Raw genomic sequence first — 12,654 nt, forward strand, 5'->3', positions numbered from 1 at the left:
TGGAGGTGGAGGAGGGTCAGTCAGGGAGACTTCCTTGTTGGTCTGCCTCAGGGCCTGGTCAAAGTGGCCACTCACAGGTCCTGGCAGTGGGCTGTCAGGGGTTCTGTCCTAGCTGAATGGTTACAACTCCATGCCAGGGTTCCTGGGAGAGGGAGCAAGCAGTGTTCGGATCTCATGTGGGTCATACAGCAGTCAGAGTACATCATGGACACTTAGAGCAATAACTGAAGTATTTTTATTTTGCTTAGAATGGGGATAAATGGGAAAAGGAAAAGTTGAATAGGTTGGGACTTCATCTCCTGGAGTGTAGGAAAATACAGAGAGAGTTGATAGAGGTATAAGCCAATGCAATTAGGGTAAAAAGGTTCAATGCAATTAGGCTTTTGCCACTGAGGTTGGAGAAGACTAGGTCATAGATCAAGGATGAAATATTTGAGGGGAGCCTGAGGGGAAGCTTCTTCACTCAGAGTGAGTGTGGAACCAGCTGCAAGCGGAAGTGGTATTTGTGGGTTTGACTGTAACTTTTTAAAGAAGTTTGGGTAAGTAAGTGGATGGGAGTGGTATGGAGAACTATGGTCCTTCTGGGGTGTGATGGGTCTACAATGATGCTGCTTGCTCGCTTCCTGACTTTAGATGCGGAAAAGTCCTGGATCGAGGACAGCTTCACACCAGTAATCCTTTCCGCAGCCCTGACGGTTCTTTGGAGTCTATTCTTGTCTTGTTTGGTAGCTGATCCAAACCAGACAGTGATGGACGAACAGAGAACAGACTGGATTATTCCTGAATAGAATTGAATCAGCAGCTCCTGAGGCAGGTTGTACTTCCTGAGTTGACGTAGGAAATACAACCTCTGCTGAGCCTTTTTGATAAGAGTGTCCGCGTTGGGTGTCCACTTCAGGTCCTGGGAGATTGTGACACCATGGGACTAGCAGAGTAACAGCATGGAGTAGGTGGGCTGTTTTCATTCTATCATGGTCTATGACTCTACGACAGTGATGCCCCTGTACACTGAACTGCCAATACCATCATCCTCCCTCTCTCTCTCACCTGAACTCCGACCCCATCCACCTCATCATTACCTCCTCTGAGACCCCTGTTCTGTGTCTCCACCACCCCCCCAACTCTACACCCTGAGCCCTCAGCCCATTTCAATCTCATTCCTCCTGCCACCACAACCTCATCTCCATGACTCCGGCTACCCATGTGCTTGGTTGTTCTCCACGATTCACCCCACTTTGATAGACCTCCCCAACAAAACAGAGCAACAGTGCTCAGGAGGAGGCACCCAGGGAGCACAGCCGTTAACATGACATCATCACGGCTTGGGTGCTCACTGTAAAGACGTTAATAGGTTCATTGGTCAGTGTAAATTGTCCCGGGATTAGGTTAAGTCAGTGGGTCTCTGGCAATATAGCTCAATGGCTAATTCTATGCAGTATCTCTAAATAAAAAATAAATTAAAATATTTGGAACACTCAAGATCGAGGTTTTCCGAATGATGTGCATTATACATCCTGCAAAAATGGAGGAGGCCTGGAATTCTGGGTTATTAGAAGGAAGATGCAGAAAAAGGCTTCCTGTTGGCCGTACGTTGATGGAGCAGGAGATCATGGTCTGCTTGTGGAGGGCACGCCTTGTGAGGTACCACAGCTCCTTGGGATTGGTGGAATGCATCTGAATGGTCACAGCAATGCCGCCAGTGAAGTCCTCCATCGCCTCAGAGCCCAGCCCACCTCGCAAACTGGAGTAGGAACCATACAGTCTGTGGAAACAAGATGTGGAACACAGCACTTGCTTAACACATCCGGCTATTCCCAGCACCAAGCTTGTGGCAGTGGGACAGGTGTCAGAGTGTTACAGAATGGATTACGGTTATATGAGGGAGTGTTACACTCAAGGCAAGACTTATTGAGGGAATGTTACAGTGAGGGGCAATAGTTATTGAGGGAGTGTTACACTGAGGGGTGAGGGTTATTGAGGGAATGTTACAATGAGGGACGAGGGTTGTGTGATGGAGTGTTACAGTGAGGGATGAGGGTTGTGTGACGGAGGGATACAGTGAGGGACGACGGTTATTTGAGGGAGTGTTACAGTGAGGGGCGAAGGTTATGTGATAGAGTTTTACAGTGAGGGTGACATATACACAAGAGAGTATTACAGTGAGGGGTGAGGTTTATGTTACGTAGTATTACTGTGAGCGTGAGGGTTATATGAGGGAGTGTTACAATGAAGGGAACGTGCAAGATTGAGGATGTTAAATGTGGAGGAACTCAGTGGGTCAGCCAGCAACTCTGGAGGAAAAGGAACAGTTGGCTTTTTGAGTGAAGACTCTGCAGCTGGAATGGAATATGAGAAATTGCCAGAAAACCTGGTTAGTTCAGGAGGTGGAGGGAAGAGAGAGAGAGAGAGAGAGAGAGAGAGAGAGAGAGCAAGGGAGGGAGAGAGAGAGAGATAGAGAGTGAGAATCATAGAAAATTCTTCAAGTTCAGGCACCCAACCACCCCTCTTCCTGATCTACCCAGTTCCTATCACAAACAAGAGAAAATCTGCAGATTCTGGAAATCTAAGCAACACAGACACAATGCTGGAGGAACTTAGCAGAAGTCCTACCGAAGGGTCTTGTCCCGAAATGTCGACTGTACTTTTTCTATTGAAGCTGTCTGGCCTGCTGAGTTCCTCCAGCAATGTGTTTGTGTTCCGCTACCCAGTTCCTCCTACTCTGACCTCTGCCATCACAAACCTACGTCTTTCATCTCATGTACCCACATCATCTGTCTATCATCATCAGACTCCTCCCACTGTCCCCTCCCCCACGGTTGCCATCCATCTCCCCCCTACCTCCCTCACTTGGTTTAACGCTCCAAGTTCCTCTCCTATCAGATTCCACCCGCTGAAGCCCTCTTTCGCCTCCTCCTCCTCTCACCTCCCAGCTGAATGGCTACTTTCACTCTCCATTCCTCCATCTGCCTTCTTAGCTGGATCCACCCATCACCCGCCAGCTCCTGATCCACCCCTTCCCTTCACCTCTTTTTACCAGCTATCAACCCTCTTTCTCCAGTCCAGATCAAAACGTCAACTGTCCTTTTCACTCCACAGATGCTGCCTGAGCCAACTTCTCCATTGAAAATTCCAATTAACCCTGCTTTTATTGTCCTTCCAGTGAGTGAAATCTGATAACTTGAAACCTGTTCCTTGCACTATACTCTGAGCTCCCTCATGGAAGGCATTTATTTTCAGCTATTGCTCCTAGTGTTAGGTAAAAGCTGGTGCATCTCGTCGTCCCGAGATTCTGCAGGCAGCAGCTGGCTTCTCGTGTTTTGTTGTAGTTTGAGGCTGCACAATGACTCTCCGTTTATGTGGAAACATATTTGTAGCCACATCCCATTGAGCGCTTTCTTCCCTCCCATCCCCACCCCAACTCAGCTCCCACAGAAGATGAACTTCCGAATGTCTGTATGAGTCGGAGTTGGGACATGGCCTCATATTACGGTACTGTGCCTTCCCTATGTAGTTCTACTGCTCTCTCTGCACAAAGAAGGTCTTCTCATTCAGAATCTGCAACCCTCACCCCACGCCCGCCTGACCCTCCCACGCCCCATTTCCTGCTCAGATCTTGTGCCCATCCTTCCACCCCCAAAAAGCTGCAGATGTTGGCAATCTGAAATAAAAATGGAAATCAGAGCTTTGATCAGCAACCAATCCAAACATTGGAAGGGGATTTCACTCAGGTCCATTACCCGAGTAGGAAAGCCAGCAGCGAGTCGCTAGAGCAGAAAAGACCATAAGACCATAAAACATTAGGCCATTTGGCCCATCGAGTCTGCTTTGCCATTCAATCACTGCTGTTCCTTTTGACCCCTCCTCAGCCCCACTCCCCAGCCTTCTCCCCATAACCTTTGATGCTGTGTCCAATCAAGAACCTATCTAGCTCTGCCTTAAATACACCCAACGACCTGGCCTCCACAGCTGCCCGTGGTAATAAATTCCACAAGGTCACCACTCTCTGGCAAAAGAAATTTCTCCACATCTCTGTTTTAAATGGATGCCCCTCTATACTGAGGCTGTGCCGTGTTGTCCTAGACTCTCCCACCATGGGAAACATCCTTTCCACATCTACCCTGAGTAGGCCTATCAACATTTAAGAGGTTTCAAAGGTTCCACTCCTTCTAAATTCCAGCAAGTATAGACCCAAAGCTACCAAACATTCCTTGCATGATAACCCTTTTGTTGGCCAGGGAAGATTTAAAATGTTGAACTTGAATGGATCAAGGGTAGTGGAACAAGACAGATCAATTGCCTTTGTTTCTGCCATATGCTTGGAGGTGGAGGCTGCCATTTTGTGGAAAAGTTTTGCATCCTCCATTTTGTCAGATGGAGTTGCTTTGCTTTCTGTGTTTTAAAGTAGATATGATGATGTTTCAGGTAATCTGCAGGACTGGACTGGAGATAATTTCCAAATAACAAGTTACTTGTGAGATGTCTTTGATATAATATAACATGCAGGTTTGTGAATGTTGGGGTTAGTGCCTGCCTGGAGTGATTCGACCTGGTTACTGAAGAGAACAAAGAGCCATAAATTACCGACTTTCACTTGTTGGGAAGAGGGCAATAAGTGGATGTTGAGCCTGGAGCAGAGCCAATAAATAGGTGTTAGAGGTCAATAAGATGACCTACAGCCAATGACTCTGGAATGCAATACCTGAATTGATAAGGAACAAGTACACAAGTGGACATTTTGAATGTGCTATCAGTGATAACTCCCTCAAGAGACCCACCATCGCAAGGAAGACCCGCGCGGCAGGGGCTGGTCGAAGAAAGGATCAATCATCTGGCCAATGGAGATCCCCTATTTCAGTGTTATCAATGGGAAAAGTGGTCTGAGTTAGTATCGGTTCAGAGGGAATAATAGAATTCATGTTCTAAGCTGTTGGCCCGGGGTCAACATTGTTGCATTGTTGTTTGTGCAGAGACAATAGAGTGCGAGCTTCGATTAATTACGAATTATGTAGTCAATTTCCTAACCTTGTTCCATTGACAAACACTTTCATTCCTGGAATCAACCTTGTGAACCTCCTCTGAACTCTCTCCAATGCCAGCACATCTTTTCTAAGATGCGAAGACCAAAACTGTTCACAATACTCAAGGTGAGGCCTCACCCATGCCTTATAAAGCCTCAGGATCATATCCTTGCTCTTGTGTTCTAGACCTCTTGAAATGAAACATTACATTTGCCTTCCTCACCACCAACTTTACCTGCAAGTAAACCTTTAGAGTATTCTGCACAAGGACTACCAAGTCCCTTTGCATCTGAGAAGTTTGGGTTTTCTCCCTGTTTAGAAAATAGTCTGCACACTACTACCAAAGTGCATGACCTTGCATTTTCCAACATTGTATTTCATTTGCCACTCTCTTGCCCATTCTCCTAATCTATCTAAGTCCTTCTGCATCCTACTTGTTTCCTCATCACTACCTGCCCCTCCACCAATCTTCATATCATCTGCAAACTTGGCAACAAAGCCACTTATTCCATCATCAAATCATTTATATACAGCGTAAAAAGAAGCAATCCTAACATCGACCCCTGTGGAACACCACTAGTCACTGACAGCCAACCAGAAAAGGATCTTTTGATTGCTACTCGCTGTCTCCCACCAATCAGCCAATGCTCTAACCATGCCGACAATGTTCCTGTAATACCAGGGGCTCTTAACTTGGTAAGCAGCCTCATGTGTGGCACCTTGTCAAAGGCTTTCTGAAAGTCCAAATATACAACATCCACTGCATCCCCTTTATCTATCCTACTTGTAATCTCCTCAAAGAATTCCAACAGGTTCATCAGGCAGGATTTTCCCTGAAGGAAACCATACTGACTTTGTACTATCTTGTCCTGTGTCACCAAATAATCCATCATCTCATCCTTAACAATTGACTCCAACATCTTCCCAGCTACTGAGGTCAGTCTAACTGGTCTATAATTTCCTTTCTTCTGCCTTTCTCCTTTCTTAAAGAGTGGAGTGACATTTGTACCATGCCAGAGTGCAATGATTTTTGAAAGATCATTGCTAATGCCTCCACAATCTCTACTGCTACCTCTTTCGGAACCCTAAGATGCAGTTCATGTAGTCTGGGTGACTTTAGTACCCTTTGGACTTTCAGCTTTTTGAGCACTTCTCCCTTGTAATAGTAACTGCACTCACTTCTCTTCCTTCACACCCTTCAACATCTAGCACTGCTAGTGTCTTCCACAGTGACGACTGATGCAAAATATTTAGTTCAACTGCCATCTTCTTGTCCCCTGTTTCTCCAGCCTCATTGTCAAGTCTGATTCCTTTTTCTTCTTTGGACGTGTGTAGCTTCCCCACTTGAAAGGGATTGAATGCGTCTAACCGGGGGTTTTTTAACTGGATTCCATTCAATGACCAAACAACTTTTCCTTTTTTCCCTTTTATTTTTTGCAAGTGCGGCAGTGCGATAGTTCCATTAGTTCCATCAATCATTAGCCATTAGCCATTAGACATTAGTCATTAGTCATTAGGTGAAAAAATTGGTTGCCTCTCCGGACTTTGTAGACGGATTCGACCTGCACAGTCTCTGCTCCCTAATAGACCGTTATGATTTCAAACCCGGCGACTCTTCCCGAAGGTTCCCGAGTTCTTCTTAAATCTCACGCCATTTCCCAGAAGTGCCTGCACGCGATGATCTCCGTGATATGAAGCTAGCGCTAACCCAAAACGCAGTGACAGCAGTGCTCTTTTCTATGAAACAGTTTCTCAAGTTATTTAAAGTTCAGCATCTTACCACAGATTCCAACGCTGCTCCTGGACTGCCGCTGTGATGTTGCTGGGTCCTCCCGATATTCCAGCCAGAAGCAGCACTCAGGCAGTGGGTTCCATCTGGTCTATCAGTGGATTCTTGCTTTTACCTTTAAATTTTATTTTCTTTTGCCTCTAGGTTCCAATACTTTCTGGAAACTCCAGTTTGACTTGACGCCTCCCATTTGATCTTCCCATGGAAACACTGGGGAGATTGCCAGCTTTAAAGGCAAACTTGTTGGTCCCAGTTCGGTGTTCTTACGATGTATTGTTGACTTGACTTTCCATCTGTTCCTCAGCAGGTAGTAAGACAACCAGCCGCCTGACGTCCCTGTGAAGGATGGTGGCTTGGATCCTGTCTTTTTTCCCCATCAGAGATTGGATGCCTTGTTACTTTCAGAGCTTTTGTCACAGGAACACTGTAGCTTGGGAAGATCCTGACACTGATGCCACTCACGATGCCTTTGCTGTCTGGATTAGTACTGAAGACTCTGCCAAGCTTGAAATGTCATCTCAGTGCATTTTGGTCACTTAACCAGATGATGTCCCCCAACAGTGACGTTTCTTTGTGCAGTATGCCTCTTGCTCCTGACAAACAAATTAGGACCAGCGAGTTGGCTCCAGCACCTCCAGAACCTCTGACTGCATTGCTCGGAGTCTTTTGTAGGGGTAGCTGGAAAAGTCAAAGGTTTTGAAATCCCCTCTTTGGGATGCTTGACCAAGTAGAAGAGTGTTGGGTGTGACATACTGAATACAGTCTTCCCGGCTCTATACCCTGGCGTCAATTGGGCGCTCATTTGCAAGGTTGGCTGCTATATGAAGAGTTGGCTGGAACTCGCTGTAACTGAGCCCAGACTCCTTCCCAAGACTCTGGAGTGCTCTCCTTACAATGCGTACAGTGGCTTCTGTAGCACCATTCCTGTGTGTAGAATCAGGCGGATGGATTTTCCACATCCACTCCGTTCCATTTCTTGCCACGGTCTCCTGCAGGGCTGCTTCGTTCAGGCTGTCCAAGAATCTGTACAGCTCCTCCAAGACTGGTTTTGCTCCAATGAAATGGGTGCCTGGATCTGGCCAGATCTTTCTTGGATGTCCCCTGATTGCTGTGAACCTTTGATAGGCCATCAGGAATCCTTCAGTTGATAGAGTGTTTACCAAATCTGTGTGGATGGCTCTGCTGGCCATGCAGTAAAAGACCACTCCCCAGACTTTCAGTGTTACTCTTTTCTTGACATCATCTTTTACTTGGTAGGGTCTGAAGAGGTCCAGCGTTGTGAACTGAAACACTGCAGCAGGTTCAGTTCTTTCTGGCAGCAAGTCACCAACTACTTGTTGACATTTCCTTGCTTTTGCCTTCCTGCAGAGCATGCAGCCATCGACAACTTTTTGGGCAATTTTCCTTCCCCTTATGACCCATGCCTTTCTTCTCATCTTGAGCAAGGTTCCAGCCACTCCGTCATGACTCTCATTATGGGCCTCCCGAGTTAATGGTGTGGACACCCAGGTATCATAGGGCAAGATGGGGACACCAACTTGTTCTTCCTTGAAGATTTGCACTCGGCCACCGCAAACCAACAGCCCAGAATCTTGGTTTTTGTAGACTACCAGCCTGTCTGTAGTGGTGCTTGGGAAGGTTGTGCCCTCTTGTGCTATTAGAAAAATGTCTCTGAGAGCACCTTCTCGTTCCCTTACTGAGATGACTCCTGTCAAAGAAACTGCCTCCTACTTTGGACTGTCCACAGCTTGATTTTGTCCAATTAACTTTTTTGCTGCTCTCCAGATCCATGCAACTGTTTCGACTAGTCGAGTTAGAAGACTGAACTGCTTGATGTCCACAAGGTTTCGGATGGCTGACGCTGCAGGCGGTCTCCATTGTTCTGTTTTGACCTGGTACTGTTTTTGTGCTGGTTCTTGTTTCTTTGCCTTGGCCCTTGTCAAAGCAGCAACAAATGCCTTGTTTTGCAACTAGTTGATGCTTTCCCTGGCAGTGGCTGCTAGTTCTTTGGCTGATTTCGTCTGCCACTCATTCACTGGCAAACTCAAAAACTTTGGCCCATTTTGCCAGTCTGAGTCTTCATCCAGGTCTTGAGAGCTGGCTCCCATGTTGATTACATCAGCAATATTTTGCGGAGCAGGAATCCACCGCCAGTCCAGGATCCCTGTGCTGTTTTGAATCTCTCCGATCCTATTTGCAAAGAATGTTTGATAGCCATAGCTTTCTCACTGTACTGCACCAAGGACTGTTTGGCTATCAACGAAATGGTACCACCTCCCAACTTGGATTCGGCTATGCAGCTCAAAGCACTTTCTCAGGTGTGAGGCAAACACTGCCCCACACATCTCTGCTTTGACAGCATCACCTTTGTGATCCAAGGGAGTTAATTTGGCCTTAGATTCCACCAGCCTGATGATTGAACCCTGGTCCGAGTTCCACCTTAGGTACATCGCTGCTCCATAGGTGTGCTTGTTTCCATCAAAGGACATGATCGCCCAGGGTTCTTCAGTGAAGCATGGGGGAGTCAGTGTCCTGGTGAACTTTACCTTGCCAAGTTGAATGTACTCCTCGAAGAGCTTAATTGCATCCTCCCTGAAGCCATCTGAGAGTGCTATGTCCCATGTGTCTTTGACTGGACACCTTCTGCCCTTTGCCTCTTGGAACGCCCTTCATACCAGAATAGCTCCCTTCTGCTTAGCAGGAGTTACCAGGCCATCTGGGTCATAGAGCCCTGATACTTGGCTGAGCAGTTCTCTTCGTGTCAGGGGTTTGGCGTCTGGTCTCTGATTTGCTCTTGTAGAAGGTCTTGGCCAAGTCTCATTTTTTTCTTTCTCTTTGAGAAATTGATGGCAATTATGACACAGAGCTTGTACTCTTCTACTATGTAGCCCAGGCCAAGTGCCTTGTTGTCATCATTGAGCATTTGGTTTGGCAAGACCATGGTTTCTGCCTTGGACTTCTTCAGCTTGTCATTGCATTCTTTCCTCCCACTTTGCCCAGAAAAGACTCAAGGCTTGAGCTCGAAACCTCCGGCTTTCAAGATTTGCTCCACATCTGCTGTGATGGATTTCAGCTGATCAAGGTTGTTGTGGGATGTGAGAATGTCATCAACGTAGCTGTCGTGTTGGAGCACCTGTCACTCCTCTTTGAGGTGGGTGAAAGGAGGGAGGTTAGCAGTTTCGCACATTGCTAGCTCCGCAATGCACCTTGCTGGTTTATCTCTGATGTTCACTCTTGCGATTGCATATTCCCCGACCTCCTCATCCTCGAAGCCTCACCAGAGGAATCTATGCAGGTGCACTTCTCGGTCTTCCAACCAAACCGAATCGTACATCTTTTTTATGTCACCCAGAGCAGCATATACTCCACCCCTGAATCTGAGTAGGACAGTGCAAATCTGGTTGAGGACATCTGGATCTTTCATTAGTAGGTCGTTCAAGCTCATGCCTCTGAACTTTTGGCTGCTGTTCCACACGAGCCTCACTGGGGTCGTGACAGAGTGCGGGTTTGGAGCAATAAGGTGACTCATGTACTATACTGGCCCATTCCAGTTGGTGACCCTGTCTTTGGACAATTTCATTGCAGCCCTTCGATGGACCATGTCACACACTTGAGCAGCATTGGCAGCTTTCTACTCGGGTTCTTTGGCTAGTTGCCTTTCCGTCCTGAGAAATGTAGCCTCGATTGTTCTTTTATTGTTTGGCAAGGAAGCTGGATCTTCTAACCAATTATATCTGGCGTGCCAATGTGGTTCCTTGCTGTGGCACTCACCTGTGACATAGGTGAGGCCTCTTCTTACAACTTCAAGTTCCCTCTCCTCAACAAGAATCATTCCTTTGCCGCCTGGCTGGCAGTTTCCGCAGCGGCAACCCCCGCACTTTGGCTCGCATGCTGCGCCAGTGCTATCCCACTTCCACCACTCTAGGAAGTCCCGATTGGTGCTTGACGTACCTGACTCCCAGAGCTTGATGCCATCCTGTTTGTTTGGTGGAAGTTGCTCTGGGACTCTGCTGGTGAGCTCCTCGTACTTTACAGCAGCCGCTCTCACTGACCTTGCAAAATGTGTCTTGGACATGTGGGCCGACACAGACAGCTCCTCAAAGAGATCAGGATGTGCTCCTCCGGCCGCCTTCCCCAGTGGTCCATCCCACAGCATGAGGTCTCCAACAGCTCTGGTTCTCTGAGGTGCTAGCTGACCTTCTCTATGGCTTATGAGTAAACTTATTTCTCTGGGTCTCACAAGTTCATCAAGCGGTATGTCTGGGAAGAATTTTCATAGTTGCTTCGATGTTACATATTTGTGGACATTTGCAATGCTGTCTAGTCCATAACAAATCAATTGGTGTGATTTGAGAGTGCCCTTGGGAGTGATTACTCTGATTTTTAGAAGGTACCGCTTTGTCTCCACCTGAACCTTCATCCCCCGCCACTCCATGGATGACGAGAGTGATTTCCTCACTTCTGAGGTTCAGTCTGCTTGCAGCCTTGTGGGTTATATAATTGGTGTCTGAAGCCAAGTCAATTAACGTCCCGATTTTTTGCCCAGCATTAGTTGTGACCTCAAGAAGCATCATAATCACTGGCAGCTCTTGCAATCCACTTTCCATCAGAAGGCCCGGTTTATCTTTCAACTGTGCTGAAGGCTCTGGATGCAGTGTTTGAAAATACATCGCGACATTGTTTGGCCAATTCTGGTGAAAGTTTGCCGAAGAACTAACTCCTCTTGATCCTCTGCATATTTCTTCCTGCCTTTATCTTCCTCTCGACCAAATCTGCTCTTTTTCTGACCTGCGCTGCTTTTCTTTATTTCAGCATTGGGGCACAGATAATAATGATGCTCAGGAGTATGCTCATCCTTGCAGTCTTGGTTTTTACAGAGATAGGCGGGTTTGCAGTATGAACTGTCATCATGAACCTCGACACACCTCTTGCATGCCCCCAACTTTCTTACTGCAGCCTTTTTCTCAGGTAGCTTTAGCGCTTGAAACTGTTTGCAAAAGTAGAGCTTCCTTTTGTGCTTTCCATCACCACAGACTACACACCCTGCATGGTGGTCCCCTGACTTGGTAGACTTGGTTCTGGCATGTCTTGGCTCAGCTCTGGTTTCTCTTCTACTTGGCTCTTCATCCCTCAGTTGCTCGAGCTGCTCATATATGCTCTCTTGCCCTTTGAAGAATTCCAAGAGACTGTCAAACCGATTATCTGGTGTCACAGCGTTTCTCCTGTCAGCGACATAGACCAGCCATTCCTGTTTGAGAGTTTCTGGAAGTTTACTTTCAATTGATTTTGTCACCAGCGGATTTTTGATAGCAGCCGTGTCTCCAAGGTCACTCAAGTTTTGAAGTGCGTTCTCCACAGCTGGAATTAATTCCACTATTTTCCGTGACTGATGATTTCTGACAGCTGGCATTTTCTGTAACTCTTCCACTATTTCAATAGCAATGCATGTTTGATTTCCATAGCGGTTTTCTAGAACACGGAAGATGTCATCTGCAGTGTTATAAGTAGTGAGGCGAAGGTCTCTTCTGATTTTGTCATCAAGACTGTCCAGCAGTTGAACCTTTTTCACCTCTCTTGAACCGGTCAGCTCTCCCTGCCTCTGGAGTGCTTCCCAGTCCTTTCTCCACCTGTGAAAATCACATTTGTTGCCAGTAAACTTGGGAAGGGCCGTCGGTTTCAATCTGATGGCTGGCGTGGGAAAATTGGAGGAAAAGCCCAATGCCGTCGGTGTTAGTCTTTCAGCATCCTCCTTTCTCCTTGCCTGTATGAAGTGGGCCTTCTTGGAAACCAACTTGGGGATGTGGAGTTCGAGCCCCTTTAGGTGACTCTGAAGGTCCTTCTGATCCC

General features: G+C 47.0%; 1 protein-coding gene across 1 annotated transcript in view; it reads right to left on the reverse strand.

The window, feature by feature from the left end:
* The window catches only part of LOC134352522 (calpain-8-like), a 197,783-nt gene that overhangs the window by 99,586 nt on the left and 85,543 nt on the right, over positions 1 to 12,654 (reverse strand). Inside the window, exon 5 of the mRNA XM_063059788.1 lies at positions 1,591 to 1,762. Within this exon, the coding sequence (XP_062915858.1) occupies positions 1,591 to 1,762 (172 nt within the window). The remainder of the gene's footprint in view (positions 1 to 1,590; positions 1,763 to 12,654) is intronic.

This window comes from Mobula hypostoma, chromosome 10 (genome assembly GCF_963921235.1).
Source record: "Mobula hypostoma chromosome 10, sMobHyp1.1, whole genome shotgun sequence".
Lineage (NCBI taxonomy): Eukaryota > Metazoa > Chordata > Chondrichthyes > Myliobatiformes > Myliobatidae > Mobula > Mobula hypostoma.